The sequence below is a fragment of the Salvelinus namaycush genome, chromosome 19 (genome assembly GCF_016432855.1).
Source record: "Salvelinus namaycush isolate Seneca chromosome 19, SaNama_1.0, whole genome shotgun sequence".
Classification (NCBI taxonomy): domain Eukaryota; kingdom Metazoa; phylum Chordata; class Actinopteri; order Salmoniformes; family Salmonidae; genus Salvelinus; species Salvelinus namaycush.
This window is the reverse complement of record NC_052325.1, coordinates 35,028,556-35,045,746: the sequence shown is the minus strand read 5'-3', so window position 1 is coordinate 35,045,746 and position 17,191 is coordinate 35,028,556. Positions and strand designations below refer to the sequence as shown.

The 17,191-nt window shown below is 39.5% G+C and overlaps 1 protein-coding gene across 1 annotated transcript; it reads right to left on the bottom strand.

Annotated features, from left to right (window-relative positions):
• Positions 1-2,596: 2,596 nt before the first annotated feature.
• LOC120064000 (protocadherin-8-like) lies at positions 2,597-15,042 on the bottom strand. The gene is made up of 5 exons (XM_039014309.1): positions 14,854-15,042; positions 4,165-6,459; positions 3,966-4,036; positions 3,217-3,341; positions 2,597-2,949 (listed from the first exon to the last, which is right to left on the bottom strand). Exons 1-5 carry the CDS (start codon positions 15,040-15,042, stop codon positions 2,597-2,599), a joined length of 3,033 nt encoding a protein of 1,010 aa, XP_038870237.1.
• Between the last annotated feature and the right edge of the window lie 2,149 nt (positions 15,043-17,191).

The following is a 17,191-nucleotide window of genomic DNA, read 5'->3' as shown; positions in this document are numbered from 1 at the left end:
AATATATTTTGTCCCCCCACACCAAACGCGAACACGACACGCAGGTTGAAAATCAAAATAAACTAATAATTTGGGGACAGGTCGAAAAGCATTAAACATTTAAGGCAATTTTAGCCAGCTTGCAGTTACTAGCTAATTTGTCCTATTTAGCTAGCTTGCTTTTGCTAGCCAATTTGTTCTGAGATATAAATGTTGAGTTGTTATTTTACCTGAGATACAAATGTTGAGTTGTTATTTTACCTGAAATGCACAAGGTCCTCCGACAATTAATCCACACATAAAACGGTCAACCGAATCGTTTCTAGTCATCTCTCCTCCTTCCAGGCTTTTTCTTCTTTGGACTTTATAGGGCGATTGGCATCTAACTTTCATAATATTACCACGACAACCGACTGACCTCAGTTCATATTTAAATCCCCCACATGGGTATAACCAATGAGGAGATGGCACATGGGTATCTGCTTCTATAAACCAATGAGGAGATGGGAGAGGCAGGACTTGCACCGCGTTCAGCCTCACAAATAGAACTTCTATTTTAGTGCTTGGCAACGCAGACGCTCGTTGGCGTGCGCGAGCAGTGTGGGTGCAATGATTGAATAACATGTATGTGTACATTTATTTTGCAATGCTCGCGCACGCGACCCAAGCGGTGTGGTCAGCATGTAACGAATGTCTTGGTGACATGACAACAGTGACAGAACTCGCAGATTCAAAATCTGCAAGTGTGTTTTTGATTCACAGCAGAATATTCATACTCCTAAATGGACTTGTAATAATTCTGAAAATACATTATACTTGCAAATCTTATTGAATGTATTCAAATGTCAATTCACAAGTTTGTGACCATCTTTCACACATGAATCTCAATGTGCGACCATGAAATTCAAAATACAAAATCATGTAGTTCTGTCATTATAATCCCATACGATTACAGCTGTGAGTCTTTTTGGGTAAATCTCTAAGAGTTTGCACATTATACTTTTTAAAATTATTCAAACTCTGTCATGTTGGTTGTTGATCATTGCTAGACAGCCATTTTCTAGTCTTGCCATAGATTTTCAAGCTGATTTAAGTCAAAACTGTAAGTAGGCCACTCAGGAACATTCAATGTCGTCTTGGTATGAAACTTCAGTATATTTGGCCTTGTGTTTTAGGCATTTGTCTTGCTCAAAGATTAATTTGTCTCCCATTGTCTGTTGGAAAGCAGATTGAACCAGGTTTTGCTCTAGGAATTATTTGTCTGTGTTTAGCTCTATTCTGTTTCTTTTTATTAAGAAAAAAACTCCCTAGACCTTGCTGATTACAAGCATACCCATAACATGATGCAGCCATCACCATGCTTGAAAATATGAAGAATGGTACTCAGTGATGTGTTGTGTTGGATTTGCCCCAAACATAACGCTTTATATTCAGGACATAAAGTTAATTTCTTTGCCACATTTTTTGCAGTTTTACTTTAGTGCCTTGTTGCAAACAGGATGTATGTTTTGGAATATTTTTATTCTGTAGAGGCTTCCTTCTTTTCACTCTGTCATTTAGGCTAGTATTGTGGAGTAACTACAATGTTGTTGATCTATCCTCAGTTTTCGCCTATCACAGCCAGTAAACTGTTTAACTGTTTTAAAGTCACCATTGGCCTCATGGTGAAATCCCTGAGCGGTTTCCTTCTTCTCTGGCAACTGAGTTAGGAAGGACGCCTATCTTTGTAGTGACTAGGTGTATTGACATACCATCCAAAATGTAATTATTAATTTCGCCATGCTCAAATGGATATTCAGTGTCTACTTTTTTTTGTTTTTACCCATCTACCAATGGGTGCCCTTCTTTGCGAGGCATTGGAAAAGCTCTCGTCTTTGTGGTTAAAACCTTTTGAAATTCTCTACTCGACTGAGGGATCTTACAGATAATTGCATGTGTGGGGTACGTAGATGAGGTAGTAATTAAAACATCATGTTACACTATTGCACACATAGTGAGTCCATGCAACTTATTAAGTGACTTGCTAAGCACATTTTTCCTCCTGAACTTATTTAGTCTTGCCATAACAAAATGGTTGAATACCAATTGACACAAGACATTTCAGCTTTTCATGTTTTATTAATTTGTAAAAGTTTGTACAAACATAATTCCACTTTGACATTATGGCGGTAACACAAGAAAATGTGGAAAAAGTCAAGGGGTGTAAATACTCTGAAGGAACTATATATATGGGTTCATGGGGAAGTCAAGCCCAGTGGGTAAAGTTCTTGGTGTGTGACCATAAGAGAAAAGTCATGCTAAACAAGATGACAGGGAAATGGTCTTATCTCATAAACAATTATGCACATACTGTATCTCTCATTGTTTTAAAATTGTGTTTATTCATTAAACACATTAATTTTTTTACAAATGTTCATACAATAAGAATATCAATATATACACAACCTACATCTTCACAATTGAATCAAAGAAAATATACATCAGCTGTTTTCATTATGCATCAAGTTGCTTTCCTTTTCATACATGAAATGTCCATATGTCTATCAGTTTAACCAGTATCTGTAGAATCTAGTGAATATCTATAAATAACCATCTGTATATTTACTTGGCAGGGTGTTTAAAAAATGGTGGCAACTTCAGATATGGTTGCCACTGTAGTAATATCTTGGTTGTGCTCCTGAATTTCAGCAAGTCCGGCAGCAGATTGCCTTTTTTGATGGGCGAAGTAAGAGGGGAGTGTACCTGTGTGATGAGAGAACGTCTGCATGGTGTTTCTTGCTTTGGGAATGCTGGTGCTATAGCCAAAGTCTTTCCAGGAGTGGGGATAGACATGGGGATTGTTGTACACCGGTGCTTGGGAAAAGCCAATTGTGTATGCATTTTCTAGTGGGGCCTGGAAGCTTTGGGTTGGTATTACACAGTAAGTGCCTTGACAATCCACCGCGAGGGTGTTAGTGGTGTGGAAGGAACCTGAAATGGAACACACACACGCATACAGAATTACTTTCCAAGCCCAAGGAGTAAAGAATGATAGTGACAGAGTCATTCATTGTTGCCGTGCTACATAGCCAGGTGGGTTTTACACTGGTGGTGGAAGGGGTGAGTAATCCCCACACAATGTAATCCGCTGCAGTTTGAGTGCTATGAAGTGCTATAAAATGCCAACTGTTATCTTCATCATTCTGCTACGAGGAACTCTAAAATCTCAGTATGAAATTGTGATGGTAGTAAACTCACTTTTGGCCCAGGGCTGGAAGGTGCTGAGGTTCCTCTTGCCTCCATCCCCACTGATGTCAGAGTCACTGTCATTGAAGTCACTGTCTCCCTTGCCACTGTCCTTTACGCTCTGCTGGTCAATGCCACTGCGAATAGAATCAAACATTAGCCACTGCACCGCTGTATCTGATTATTGATGTGTGCTTCCCCCCCCCCCTCTTATGAAGCCTTCCACCACCCAGCCCCTCTCTCCGGACAACAACTGCAATCACGTGTACAGATACAGGATCTTAATTTGAGCCAGTTTAATACAGCAGGAAAATTATCCTGCAACAACAGGAAATGTGAATTATAATGTGGATTATAATTAATGACCAGACGATGATATAACTTGGATCAATATGTTCTTCTGTCCTGTACCTGATTAGTTGGATGTGCATATTTTTATATTTTTTATATTATAATTAATGGATTTTTTTTTTGTAGGGGTTGATATATTTCTTGTTAGGGCAAATCAAACCTGACATTTTAAAGTGGAAATTACACACTTCAGAAGCCTTTTTAAACCTTGAATGCACTATAAGTTTGCATGTCCTGCTGTGCAGGAAAATTCTAAGAGTGATTCAATTAAAATCCTACATCTGCTGTATGCATATGGAATGTTAAGCACCTTCCAGTGACTGGTTATATAAATGATTTCTCATGGAAAATAATAATTTTGATAAAATAGCACATCATGCCAAGTATGATCAATGTGGAGGTATTCTTACCTCATTTGCAGGCAGTATTTTTCCCCTTGCCACATAGATGTTGGTAGGAAAGGCTTAGGAGGCAGGAACATCTAAAGAGCAAACGCAAGAGAACAGGATGGGAAATGATTTCAACTACTTGGATCAGGAGTAGTGCTACACTTGAATGTGTACAGTTGTATTTAAACACAATTGAAACGGAATTAAATATTTCACTCACCTGTGACTCCAAGTCTCCATTTTTCTCCTCATACAGGCTGGACTCATCAAGAGATGAAGAGGTCCTTTCATTGAGGAAACCTCTTGGTCCACCGTACATGTTGGGTTCTACAGAGTTGAGCCTGGGATGATGCCTGGAGTCAAACAGGACGTGAGACACGTCTCTCTTGGAGTCTTGATCCTTCCCTCCTTGATTCAACTTGCATGTGATAACAACAATCACTATGGCAATCAGCAGCAGAGCACAACCCCCACCGAGCATTATGATAACTACTACTGAAACATCCAAGACTGCGTCTTCCTCATCAGTTGAACGTAATACAATGACAACTTGGTCGTCTGAGAGCTGCGAATCTGTGACAACAAAGTGAATGGTGGCACTGCTGGAGAGGGGGGATCTCCCATTGTCACTCACTGCAATTTTGATTTCCAAAACATTTCCAATAGCAGAGGCCAGCCCCTGTTTAAGAGCTATTTCTCCAGTGTCTTTATTGATTGAAAATAGGTTAGAGTCACCTTGTACGATTCTGAAGCTGAGCTCACCATTCATGCCCTCATCCTCATCCTGACCCTTGACCCATAGGGCCAGGTACCCCAGTGGTGCATTGACAGGAAGAGGAACTTCAGCAGAGTCATTCAGCATAACAGGAAAGGTGAAATAGGGATAGTTGTCGTTCTGATCAACCACTTTGATTCTGATCATGGATGTGCTTGACAGCTGAGGTGAGCCCTTGTCATCAGCCTGGATGGTTAATTCAATCTGTTGGACGGTTTCAAAATCAAAAGATCTCAGACTATACAATGACCCTGACACTGGGTCTATAGACACATAAGTCAAAATGGAGGCCTCACCCACAACATCTGAATCAATTAGTTTGTATGATACTTTGGCATTTTTACCCATATCAAGGTCACGTGCTACAACAGTAGTTATATATGACCCAGGGATATTATTTTCCAGGACAGAAACTTCATAAATGGATTTACTGAAGAGGGGGGCGTTGTCGTTCTCGTCGGTCACTCTGATGGTATACTGCTTCACTGTTTTGAAAGGTGGTGTTCCGAGGTCTTCAGCGACTACAGTGAGGTTATACTCTGGGATCTTCTCTCTATCTAAAGTGGTGGTTGTTACAATCATAAAAGTGTCCCCGTAGGCCTGTTGCAGCTTGAAATGATCGTGGCCGTGTAGGCTGCTGCGTACGTAACCATTCGAGCCAGAGTCACTGTCCGAGGTGCTGATCAGCGCAACAAAACTTTCCTCCGCTGCGGCCTCCGTGATGTAAGCTACACCATCACTAGTCGAGGTCATTGGCTTGATAGTGATTTCTGGTGCGTTATCATTTACATCTACAACATCAACAACAACTTTGCAGGTTGATGGAATAGAATTTGTGCCTAAATCGGATGCTTTAATGTTCAATTCATAAGACCCCTGCTTCTCATAATCAACCAATGTTTTTAAAGTTACAGCACCGGAAATTCGGTCTACATTAAAAATGCGCATTGCTTCAGATGATGTGTCTTCTACAAATCCATACACTACCTCGCCATTGATGCCAGCATCTGGGTCAAACGCATGCACTTTCAGCACTTGGTAACCTATGGGTGAATCCTCATAAAGTTCAACTTTTAGTGAGTTGTGCTCAAACGTTGGGCTGTTGTCATTAAAATCCAGCACTTTGATATGAACAGTCATTGATCCGGACCTGGGTGGCTCTCCCCCATCTGTTGCCGTCACTTCAATTGTGTAGGAATCTTCAGCCTCTCTGTCCATTGCTTTCACAAGCACAAGTTCAGCATACTTCACTCCATCCTCCCTGCTGCGCACATCAACTATGAAATGGCTGGAGGGAGAGATATGGTAACGTTGGATGTAGTTATTGCCGACATCATGGTCAACAGCGATGTCCAACGGGAATCGTGAGTCCACCTGAACATTCTCGGATATCTCAAGGGTCGTCTCTTTGTGGAGGAAGTGGGGTGAGTTATCATTGATGTCCTTTACCTCGATCTCTACGTGAATCAGCTGAAACTTTTCTTTGGAGAAAGCAACTATGTCGAAGGTGACAAAGCACCGCGGGGACCTTGGGCAGAGATGCTCTCGGTCAATCGTTTCCCCAACTGCTAAAAGTCCATCAATCTCCCTCATTTGAATCACAGACGAATTGGTCTCCTGCATGAAGCGGAAAGATGTTCCAGGGTCCTCTGCTGGGTCTATCTTTAAATCCTGAGACAGATTTCCAATCTCTGTCCCGGGCGCATCCTCTTCAAACGTGTAGTACCTCGTAGTTGTAGACTGAACCGAGTAGAACAGAACAGCAAGCACCACGCACTCTCCAACTCCTCGAATCCAGCAGAATCCCATTTTAAAGGTCAATGAAGATGACGAAATAGAACGTAATAAAGAAAACGAGCTGGAAGTAAACTTGTTGTGATGTTGAGCTCGCTTGCCACGACCAACTAGATTGGACACAGTCCAAAGAGAGCATTGACCTATAAACCTTGATTTATGCAAATTAGTTGTCTAATAGACCAATGGCATTCAACTGGCCAGCCAAATGGGGCATGTTTGGTTTCCGGCTGGTGCCAATTACTGCAGCCTCTCTCATTGACTGTGTGCAAATGGTCTTTTTAAATACAATGGTAATGGAATTCTATAATGATAAGGAAAAACTGCCTCACATTGAAGTATACATATTGTCACTTCTTCAATAGGCTATTAATCCAGTTGGACTTTTTCTATCTGAACAAATGACTTTCATTCACAGGTTATTTGAGGCTGATGTGTTATTTGAGACTGATGTGTTGGTCTGTTTATGAATACAGAAAAACTATAATCACCAACACTGTTGAACAAAAATGTATATGTACCATGCATTCACTATAAATACTGTGAATACTTTATTAACCATGTGTTAACCATCCAATGATATTATGGCATTTAAGTACTTTTATGTTGTGAATGTACAAACCATGAACAAATTGTCACCAATTGTAGTATTTAAAGGGAAATTCCATCACTTTTCAACTTCAAATTCTTTATCTCCAGCACTACACCAGTGTCTCCATATGTGAAAATGAAATTTAGTGTTAAAAAGTAATGATGTAACTAAAAGTAAAAGCATTTTAAAAACAGTGATTTTCAAACACTATGAGACTCATGGGGATTTGGGGAGAAGGAACATGCTCTTTCCCTGGCTAGAACAGTTTGCAGGTTTTGAAAATGTTTTTTTTTCATGTAATCCTAATTGATATTGAGCATTTCTTCTTATCGTTTTAACCAGAAGAACGTATAAATACACAATGTTCACATATGTAGACACTTGTACGGTGCTGGAGATTAATTCATATGAGGTTAAAAATTGGTCAAATTGTCCTTTAAACAACTTTGAAATAACCTTTGCTCAACCTTTTGTGCAGGCTTCGACTACATTTTGGTCAACATGCATAGGTCACACTAGCCAACAACAGTGGTTGGGGTGTAGCCTACTAGTACTACTCGAGTGTGTGTGTCCACCAGATTTAAGTTTGACACAAAATAACATGTGTACTATTCAACTAGCTTTTGGCAAACATATGGGTATTAGTATGTGTTGATTACAAATACTGTTTTGGGCTTCAAAGGGCTCAGTTCTGACTGACACCTTTCACAAGTTTTGGAGCTAAATCTGTTTGAGCCCCTGATAGAGCAAGCACAGGAAGGTGTTAAAAATGACACACTTAAAAATAGTCATTGGGGCACCTAGCACTTGTTGGTCTACTGACTCTGGTAAAAAAGAGGTAAAGAGAATTTAACATAAGGTAATCCACAATAGAGAATGTGATAGCTTGAGTCTGGTTTTAGCTGTGCCAAGAACATCAATTAATTATAACTGTCTGGAATTCAATCAAACATGAACCTGCCATTCCAATGATTACAGCAGTGTCTTTGTTCACAAACTGCTGAACGCTCGTACACAAACACTTCTTATTCTGAGTAAACATCAATCTAAGAGGTTTTTACAATAACTAAAACCCTCAGTAAGTCATTTTATTTTATTTGATGATGGGAAAAATAGATATACTGTGCAAGCACAGCAATGCTGGTTCAATTCAATATTGTTATGTACATATTCTTATTCATTCCTTTACACTAGTGTGTATAAAGTAGTTGTTGTGAAATTGTTAGATTACTTGTTAGATATTACTGCACGGTCCGAACTAGAAGCACAAGCATTTCGCTACACTCGCATTAACATCTGCTAACCATGTGTATGTGACAAATAAAATTTGATTTGATTTGAAGTGAGCTCATAGTTACAAGTGAATTGCCAGCTAATCTTAACACTTGTCCAGTGCTGGCCACTGATTGGCTGAATACTTGGGGCGCAGGTGGTTGGAGTTGTCAACAAAGCAGCATGACAGAAATATGATGCCAAGTTTTCGACCTACTGGTTTCTTTGAGATGATATATAAGGCGATCTGTGCATTTGAACAACAACTTAAATACACCTATTTCACTTTTTGCATGAAAATACCGAATGGCCACTACTGCAGATGCTGCCACTATTTTGAACAGATTATATTATACTATTTAGAACAAGTAGCCGGCTCATGAACGAATGGGTGCAACAAGCATGCAGATGCAATAAGTGAAAACACATGATCTAATCTGGGGACAGCTAGCTAACAAAATGTCACATATCATGATGCCCTAGCCAATTAACTTTCATTTTGAAATAACTTAATATTTCAGATTTAGTCAGATATGAGATTAGAAATACTTAAAATTAGCATAAGAGCTAAATAGCTAGCAAGCTACCAGCTAGCTGTAGCTATCTATCTGCTTATCAAAGGTAAATCACTGTTTAATTTGACCTAAACATTTACCAAACAATTTCTCAATGTTTCTAAAAATGACTGTAGCTGGTTAATTAATTTGATCATGCTTTGTGATACACCTGGTTTTATGCTGTTTTAGTCCACACACTATGTAATCCTGTCACCTACAGTATCACCTGATTAACAGCATAGGGGGATACAATCAAATTTGTCAGCCACCGTCATGCATTTTTGTCCCACCAGATTCATGATGAGAAGGTTCTAGCTAGTGTATCCCTCTGTCTTTCAACTCTTGTTGGTTGTAGATGTCCGGCTTATCAGGTCCCAGGCTCCCAGGACTATTATGATGATTTATTTACAAGTTAATTACAATTTGATTTTTGCTTTAGCGCCATCTGTACCTGGTAGAGCAGATCTTGTCTCACATGCGGAAATAAGCCGTCTGGCGTGAAAGACTCATTAGGAGGGAGACTAGAGTAGATTCAGAAGTTCTGACTGGATGCACATTTGAGCGCACCAGTACGGTCCATTTCCTTTGTGCTGTTATAATTTATGCTATGAAATCCTGCGATTTCATTGGGGCAGTTCACTCTCATAGCAAATAGTTGGCAAAACAATCCAAGCAATGTCCATCTTGAGACGCTGTGCACAAGTGTACACTTCCTCAAAATAGTCATAATTAATCTAAGATTAACTCAAGAAATCTGTCATTGATTTTGACGTTTTTGTCGAGAAGATCTTAGTAGCTTAATTTGACATCTAACTAAGATGTTTGGTGCAGTATTTCGCAAGAACAAAAATGTGGATGAAAACGAGTCATCTCTTGTTGAATGACAACACACATTTCATTGAAGAAACCCTACTGTTGACCAATCACCGACGAAGTGGTGTAGACTTCGGCTACTGAACTTCGGCTTGCCTCGAGAAAAAAGGTTGTGTGCACGAACAGCTGAAAAAAACCTTGCCAAAGACCAAAACAAACTAAAACATCACAAAATGTCGTCATAATATATGCACAAACTGTTTCGGATGGGAAGCATGCCGATGTCTTAACACTCTTATTTCAACAAGTTCATAAAAATGATCCATCAATATTATAACCTGCCTTGTGCAAAGCTTTCCATTATATATATTGATCTATTACTTACATTAAACACACAGTCTTAGTCCAACAACATCTTCTCGTAAGAGGTACAGGCTCTGTTGTGTTTATACTGGCATCAAACCATCACATGGGACTGATCTGGAGCTGCTAAGCCCAGTGCCTGATTCTCCATTATCAAATAATACCCTGAAAGATTGTCAGTAAGCTTCTGAGAAAAGTTAATGCACAGTCTTATCTGTGATTAGTGATGTTGTAGTATTGCGCTGTAGTCCAACTACTGAGGGTTCACACATAGTAACAGAGAGGAGAGGAACGCAAAAACAAAAAGGCTGTATTAACTTGCTAATTGAACATATCGAATTTAACAGATTCAAGGGAATTGTTCTCGCACTACGGCTGAAGCTATTTCATGAATAGAACAGGAGTTATTTTGATGAACATGTGAAGAAATGTATAAATTATATGTAAAAATGGTCCCAACTTATGTTTACTTGTGCAATGTGCAATTGCAAGTTATATCATAGTTCTACAGTATTAATTGAGTGTACAGTGTAAATTAAAGCATGTCTTTTCATTAATAATTAAAGTCCTGAATTATTAATGATAGTCAAAGAAAACATGTTCAATAAACATATTTGAGATTCAGGAGCGTTGGAACAGATTGCAGATGGTGGCTCTCCAGGCAGACTGGGGAGACTAGAAGCCCTCTACCCAGAACTCTCTTTAGCCCCCCCAGGCTGGCAGGGTGTGGAAATCCATGATTTCATGGCTAATGTGAGTCAGTTTGATAGATAATACTAAACAATTAGGCCAAATTAGTTGTTTGTCAGTAATAAGCTTAGGAGTTAATCTTATCAACATGTCACGTGCCATTTCGGGTGGCAAACAGCAAATTCTACAATCAACCTAATGTTTCATCAAAACTCAGAGAGTTTTTCAGAGAACAATTCATTTCTTCTTATATAATCTAAACAGGGCAACTGTTGTCTGAATAATACTATCAGTCATTGTTGAAAGACCCTATTTTACCTCGCAATTCTTTCAAAATACACATAATTTGCTCTGAGAATAGTAATAAAGAAAATACTGCAGTGTCATGTTTTTTCAGTCTGCGTTATTGTTATTGTGACCCAATGTAGCACGACACCAGACCGTGGCGTGAGTGCAATAGTCTCATCACTAATGATGCATAGCTAGCCTAGGAGTGATACTTGTTTGCCACTTAAGACTGGTGATTAAGGCAGATCACAGCTTGATTAGGACCTGTGTGGTGACAGTAAGAGCATTAGAGCATATTAATGGGTTAGGCCATATGCTCTAGACTGGGGAAATTTTAATTAAAGGTAAGAATAATGTTAATCTTCTTCTTGGCAGGCCATAACACAATAATCATAGTAGCAATTTTTAGAAACGCTCTCTCTAATAACATGCCTTGTATACTGATACTAATACGGACCATTTGAGGACAGTTTGGTCCCCAAAGAGCAAACCTCCTGTTGTCCTCCACCTTGTAACATGTTTTTTTGCTATGTCCAAACAGCCAAGATGGCGTGGCACAGGATCAGGCTTTTGGTGACACTGTAGACTTTAGTCCTGTAGCATATGTCACTGGGAGCAAATGTCCCCCAACAGAGCATAAATAACAACCTTTTGGATAACATTCATGTTAGCTACGTGTCATGCTATAATGGTGTCCTTGCCAGGGCAAGGTGATGTAGAGTTACTACTACATCATATAAAATGAGACATGCTTAACATTTTCAGGTTTTCCTGCTGTTTGGTTTAGTTAAAAATGAATGAAGCAATGTTTTTATATTATGCTTGTCTGTATTTGAGATTATGCACATTATACTGACAGGACAGTATGCAAAATTACATGTTCTCAGTTCGCTGATTTGTATGAAATATGATTGATTCTGTGGGGACTGTTAATTTAAATTAAATTTAAAAAATCACACAAAAAAGATTAATTTGTACGATTTGAAGTAGGAACATACATTACTCTATATTATTGATTATTCTGATTATATTGATATATAATATATTATATACAGTCAGTTAATTCATTAATCTCAAATTATTCCAATGGTTTAAAACAGGCCAAGCCATCTCATCAGTTTCTTCATTTTACTTGTCACCTCAAGTGGTCTATTAAGTGGGGGGTAGGCATGTCACTCCTTGGGCAATGGGGGGTCAAATGTTATGTGCAAATGCCATGTTTAATGTAAGCCATTTGGGCTGTCTGAAAGCCAGATAAAGCTTATCCCTCAGCCAGCTCAGGGTGTTGTAGCCTCGCAGTCAGTGGGACAAATGGGCGGGTGTGAGGGAGCAACAGATGTGGAGGTGCCAGAAGATCAGACTGGCTAGTGGTCCCTGTGGCCTTAGCACGTCCTGTGGCGTGAGACAGGGCCTACATAGCCCCAAAACACAGATCATCCCTGCCACCCTCAAACACATTAGGACTGGCCAAATTATTTAGCTCATCATTTTTTCTCTGTAGCTTGGTTCCTCGCAGTAAATACGTAAGTTAGCTGGAATGGAAGAATCTATTTTGTTATTCCTAAAATTGGGATTTTTGTTATTTGCACACAATGTTTATGTTTGTAAAACAAAGATCAATTATAGTAATAAAATGCATAACATACAAGTAAAGTATGGAGTTATTGTATTATTTAGTGAAAAATGAATGAGTCTATTAGGGCTGAATATCTCAGTAATTGGATCTCTATGGATTGTAGTTTGAAACTGTAACGGCAGCCTTCCCTCTCTTCACTAGAAGAGGGGGTGTAACAGGGATCGGACCAAGACGCAGCGTATTTGGTGCTCAACATATTTAATAAAGATAAACAGTGAACACTTAACAAAACAACAAAATGTGGCAAAACCAATACAGTCCTTTCTGGTGCAGACAAAACACAGAGACAGGAAACAACCACCCACAAATCCCCAACACAAAACAAGCCACCTATATATGATTCTCAATCAGGGACAACGATTGACAGCTGCCTCTGATTGAGAACCATATTAGGCCGAACACAGAAACAGACAAACTAGACACACAACATAGAATGCCCACCCAGCTCACGTCCTGACCAACACTAAAACAAGCAAAACACATAAGAACTATGGTCAGAACGTGACAGAAACAAATGCCGCACATTCATTTGGATGCAAACATGTTTCTAGGATTTTCTTCATGTTGGCCGCAGAAGGCTCCATCTTTTAAGACATTTAGAGAGACACAATTTGTTGTTTAAATCCTTTGAAAACAAAGACAGATCAAAAGAAAAATTAGAATTCTAGAACAAATCACACTTGGCAGAATTTATTGTACACATACCACTCCACCCCCTCCTCGACCTCATCCCATTGTAAAACTTGTACATTCTTCTTCAAAGAATGATTCTAGTCATAATTAGATTTAACCCAGTTCTTAGTATTTTGTTGCTTTGGGAAATTATGTTCATTCAGATGACTGAAATGTGAATCTTCTTTGTTGAAAGGGCATTGATTCATACCACAGATACAATAATCAACTCAGACACATCCACAATAATGGCTGTTTAATTGCGATGAGCAAGTCAAATATTATAACATTGTACTATTCATCACTAGTTTATTTCCAGACACATGATTGTAGTACAAGTAATCCACAAAAACAAACTCTGAAGGAGCAACGGTGTCAGAATCCTAAGGCCAGTATTTACAATCCGGGGAGAGAGCGCCATCTCCAGGCCACAGGTCTCCCTGCTGCTGCACAGCCATTTTGGCTTATGACATCCAATGACATGCTTAGAGGGAGAGAAAATACTCCCAGTAACCCCCCCCCCACAACCCCCCTTTCTAAAGTATAAATATCACGCAGCCTCTGATCAATATCCGGCTTGACTAATGAATCATAAACAAGTGTGTGAGGCACCTGTCTCAAAGTACATCTTCTCCTGGCAGATCATAGCAACACAAACCACAAGCTAATTAAAATGAGAGAGATAGGATTTTGTTTGGAGCCCCTGAACCTCAAAAGCATGTGATAAGCAGTCAAGTCTATTTGATAAACGTTGTGAGTGTGAAGCGTGGGGCCCTAGCTATGTTGCCTTTCACTCCGTGTTGGTAGAGCTCTGTGCTGAATGTTGCAATCCAATTAGGTTCACTACTTTACATTTCATGGTTTACATTGAATTTCACCACCTCAAGGTACATGGCTGAGAACCTTGGGAAATCAGAGGTACACAGTACATATTTGTTTCTTTTTACTTTCAATGATATTCCATGGAATATATTTTGATCATTGTTCAGTACATATTCTACATGACAGATGACTATTCTAATTCCATTTTAATTTGGATTTTCCACATTTCCAAACTCGCATGTTCAGCTTGTATAAATCCTAGTCTAATTACATATTTCTATATTGCAATGTGTTGTATCTGAAGCGGCAATGTTTATTTTGACCATTTATATTCCTTGTCAGTTACTATATCAGGCAGGGTAAATCACCATTTGTTTGGCAGTCCAGGCTGTGAATACATTTTATTCTTTGTGAGATGCTTGTATTATTCAACGTAAGAGTTTCAATATAGCACGTGAGTGGGAGTGTGGGTCTGTATGTGTGTATGTGCGTGTGTGTGTATGCATGCTAATTTGGATCTTTCAAGGACCAGGAATTCTTCTCCTTCCCACTGAATATATTCCATAGCTAGATATTATTGTCCTAAAAATCTTGCCTCTTCTTGAAGCAATTTCCTGCTTAGTGTTATCTGATACTGGTGAATAGCCTGTCATTGGCAGGGCCACATGATACTCTGGCTGGGTAGGACTTGGCTCTGAGCCCCCTCCCTGGCTCTTCACCAATCCAGAGTCTGCCTGGGCCTGACAGTCCCTGTCGGACTGGCCACCGGGGGTGGACTCCTGGGCCAACTGGCCACTGAGGGCTGTAATCAGTCCCTTTGACATATTTGGCACATGGCTTGGGATTTGTAAAAACAACCTAGCGTCACGCCAGGAGATGGCAACATTGAGATGAGAGTTCCACACTGGAAACATTAAAACTACCTTGTTATTAAGGGCGTGAAGTCTTGTTGTGAGAAAGGAAAGGTTGGACTCAGGTTTTATGAAAATAGAGGTATGACACAAGAAATAGACCCATCACAGAAAACATATTGCAGTATATGTTGCAGAATCACTCTTGATAATGACAATGTTAATTGCCTGGAATGTATTTATTTTACTGACAAAATAAGCCCCCTAAAGATGTTTCCATTGCAATTTGTTTGGGTACTGTGCAGGAGGTTAGCATTTTTCGTCATGAATCTTGTTCTGGAGGCAGCTCTGGAGAGTGGTCACTAGCTGGCACAGCAACAAAGTATTAAAATCTGATTTTAAACCTAACCCTAACTTTAACCACACTGACTGCTAACCCTAATGCCTAACCCTTAACCTCAAATTAAGACCAAAAAGCTAATTTTTGTTTTCATGAATTTTTACAATATAGCCAATTTTGACTTTTGATCTAAGGGAAATTTTCATCTAAGGGGAAATCGCTCAGTTCTGCCTCCAGGATGAGACTTGTGACAATAAATATCAACCTGCTACTGTGCACACACTTAAATCCCCTCTACAAGACTCACTGCATACATATATGCACTTACTGTATATTAGGGAGGAAAATGGCAATGAAGGCAATGGAGAGAGAGAGAGAGCGAGAGAGAGAGAGCTGGTCGCAGTAAAGCAGAAAGTATAGATTAAAGGCCCAGTCCAGTCAAAAACTTGATTTTCTGTGTTTTATATATATTACTACACTATGAGGTTGGAATAATACAGTGAAATTGTGAAAATGACTGTAATGCACTTCTGCTGTAAGAGCCATTTTAAAAGACTGAACACCAGCGTCAAGCAGTGGACTCTTAAATTCTGATCTTCACAAGACTGGATCATTAGGGACATGGACTACTATAGACCTCTCTCCCTTTTACTTTCTGTATCTAATTGATCTAAGGGGTCAAAATTGATCTAATTGATCACCTGTTTTGGTGGGATGGAGTTTTGGCCTGCCTGGTGACATCACCATGCAGTAAATTAGTTAATAGACCAATAAGAATGAGAGTTCCAAAGCTCTCTGCCAATAACAGTTAGTTTTCAGTTTTCCCTTCCCCTCTCAGACCACTCACAGACACTCACATAAGAAGTATTGCTTGAGAAACTGCTCATTGCTAAGAAGCTATATATTTTTTGGGACCATTTCAATTGAAACAATCACAGTAACGTACTTAATTGCTACCCAGAAATAATTTCATATTGAGATAAAAATGGCTGCATTGGACCTTTAATTGTTATTCATAAATTATTTGATATTGAGATAAAAATGGCTGGATTGGACCATTAATGTTGAGGGGCAACAGCAACTCCAAGGATTGTTAGTCTCCCCAGTGTGCACACAGCGCAGAGAGGAGTTAACGGATTCCAATCTGGCCGAGTCCTGCGGTGCGAGGAATGTTTGTAGTGTGCTTGGTGATAGCGGACTCCATTACGGCGCTAAATCTCAAGGTAGCCTGTCATTGTGCCGGCAAGCAGAGAGGTTAATCAGATCCCAACTCCATTATGAATGGCAGTTATTTCAAAAGGCTTCTCTGAATAGAAGTTGCTCGGGTAAAAATGAAGCTCATCTTAGTGCTTTCATGGAACGAGCGCAGATAAAAGAGGGAGTCAGTGTACATTTTAAGAGATGTTCTGCAGTCCTGCAGAGCACAGCCAATGGGTGCTTTATGAAACCTCACTTATGAATTGTTTCAGATTAAGAAATGATCTTCTTTCTTTTCAACTCGGCTGTGAAAAATGTCCACGTCTGCTTTGTTTGCTGTCAGGGGCAGCATAGCTTAATAGATTTTTGAAGTATAGAATTAATTTCACATAGAGGTTTAATGAAATGGGATTTTTCAAATTGGTCACAGTACTACCACTATTTCCTCAGTCACACTCCTCCAAAACGGAGGTTGAATATTGTACAAGACGGCACATTTTCCCTCTCTGGCAGTTGAGATTGCCATAATGAGTCCCAATCCAAGTCAGTGCAGTAATAGGAAATGAAAGTGAGGGAGATAATTCA

Excerpts from the sequence above, each read along its gene's own strand:
- LOC120064000 (XM_039014309.1), bottom strand. The coding sequence starts at position 15,042 with ATGTCAAAGGGACTGATTACAGCCCTCAGTGGCCAGTTGGCCCAGGAG. Across the intron at positions 6,460-14,853 it reads CAATGACAGGCTATTCACCA|TCTACAACTACGAGGTACTA; the intron begins GTATCAGATAAC and ends TACTCGGTTCAG. Across the intron at positions 4,037-4,164 it reads ATGGAGACTTGGAGTCACAG|ATGTTCCTGCCTCCTAAGCC; the intron begins GTGAGTGAAATA and ends TTTGCTCTTTAG.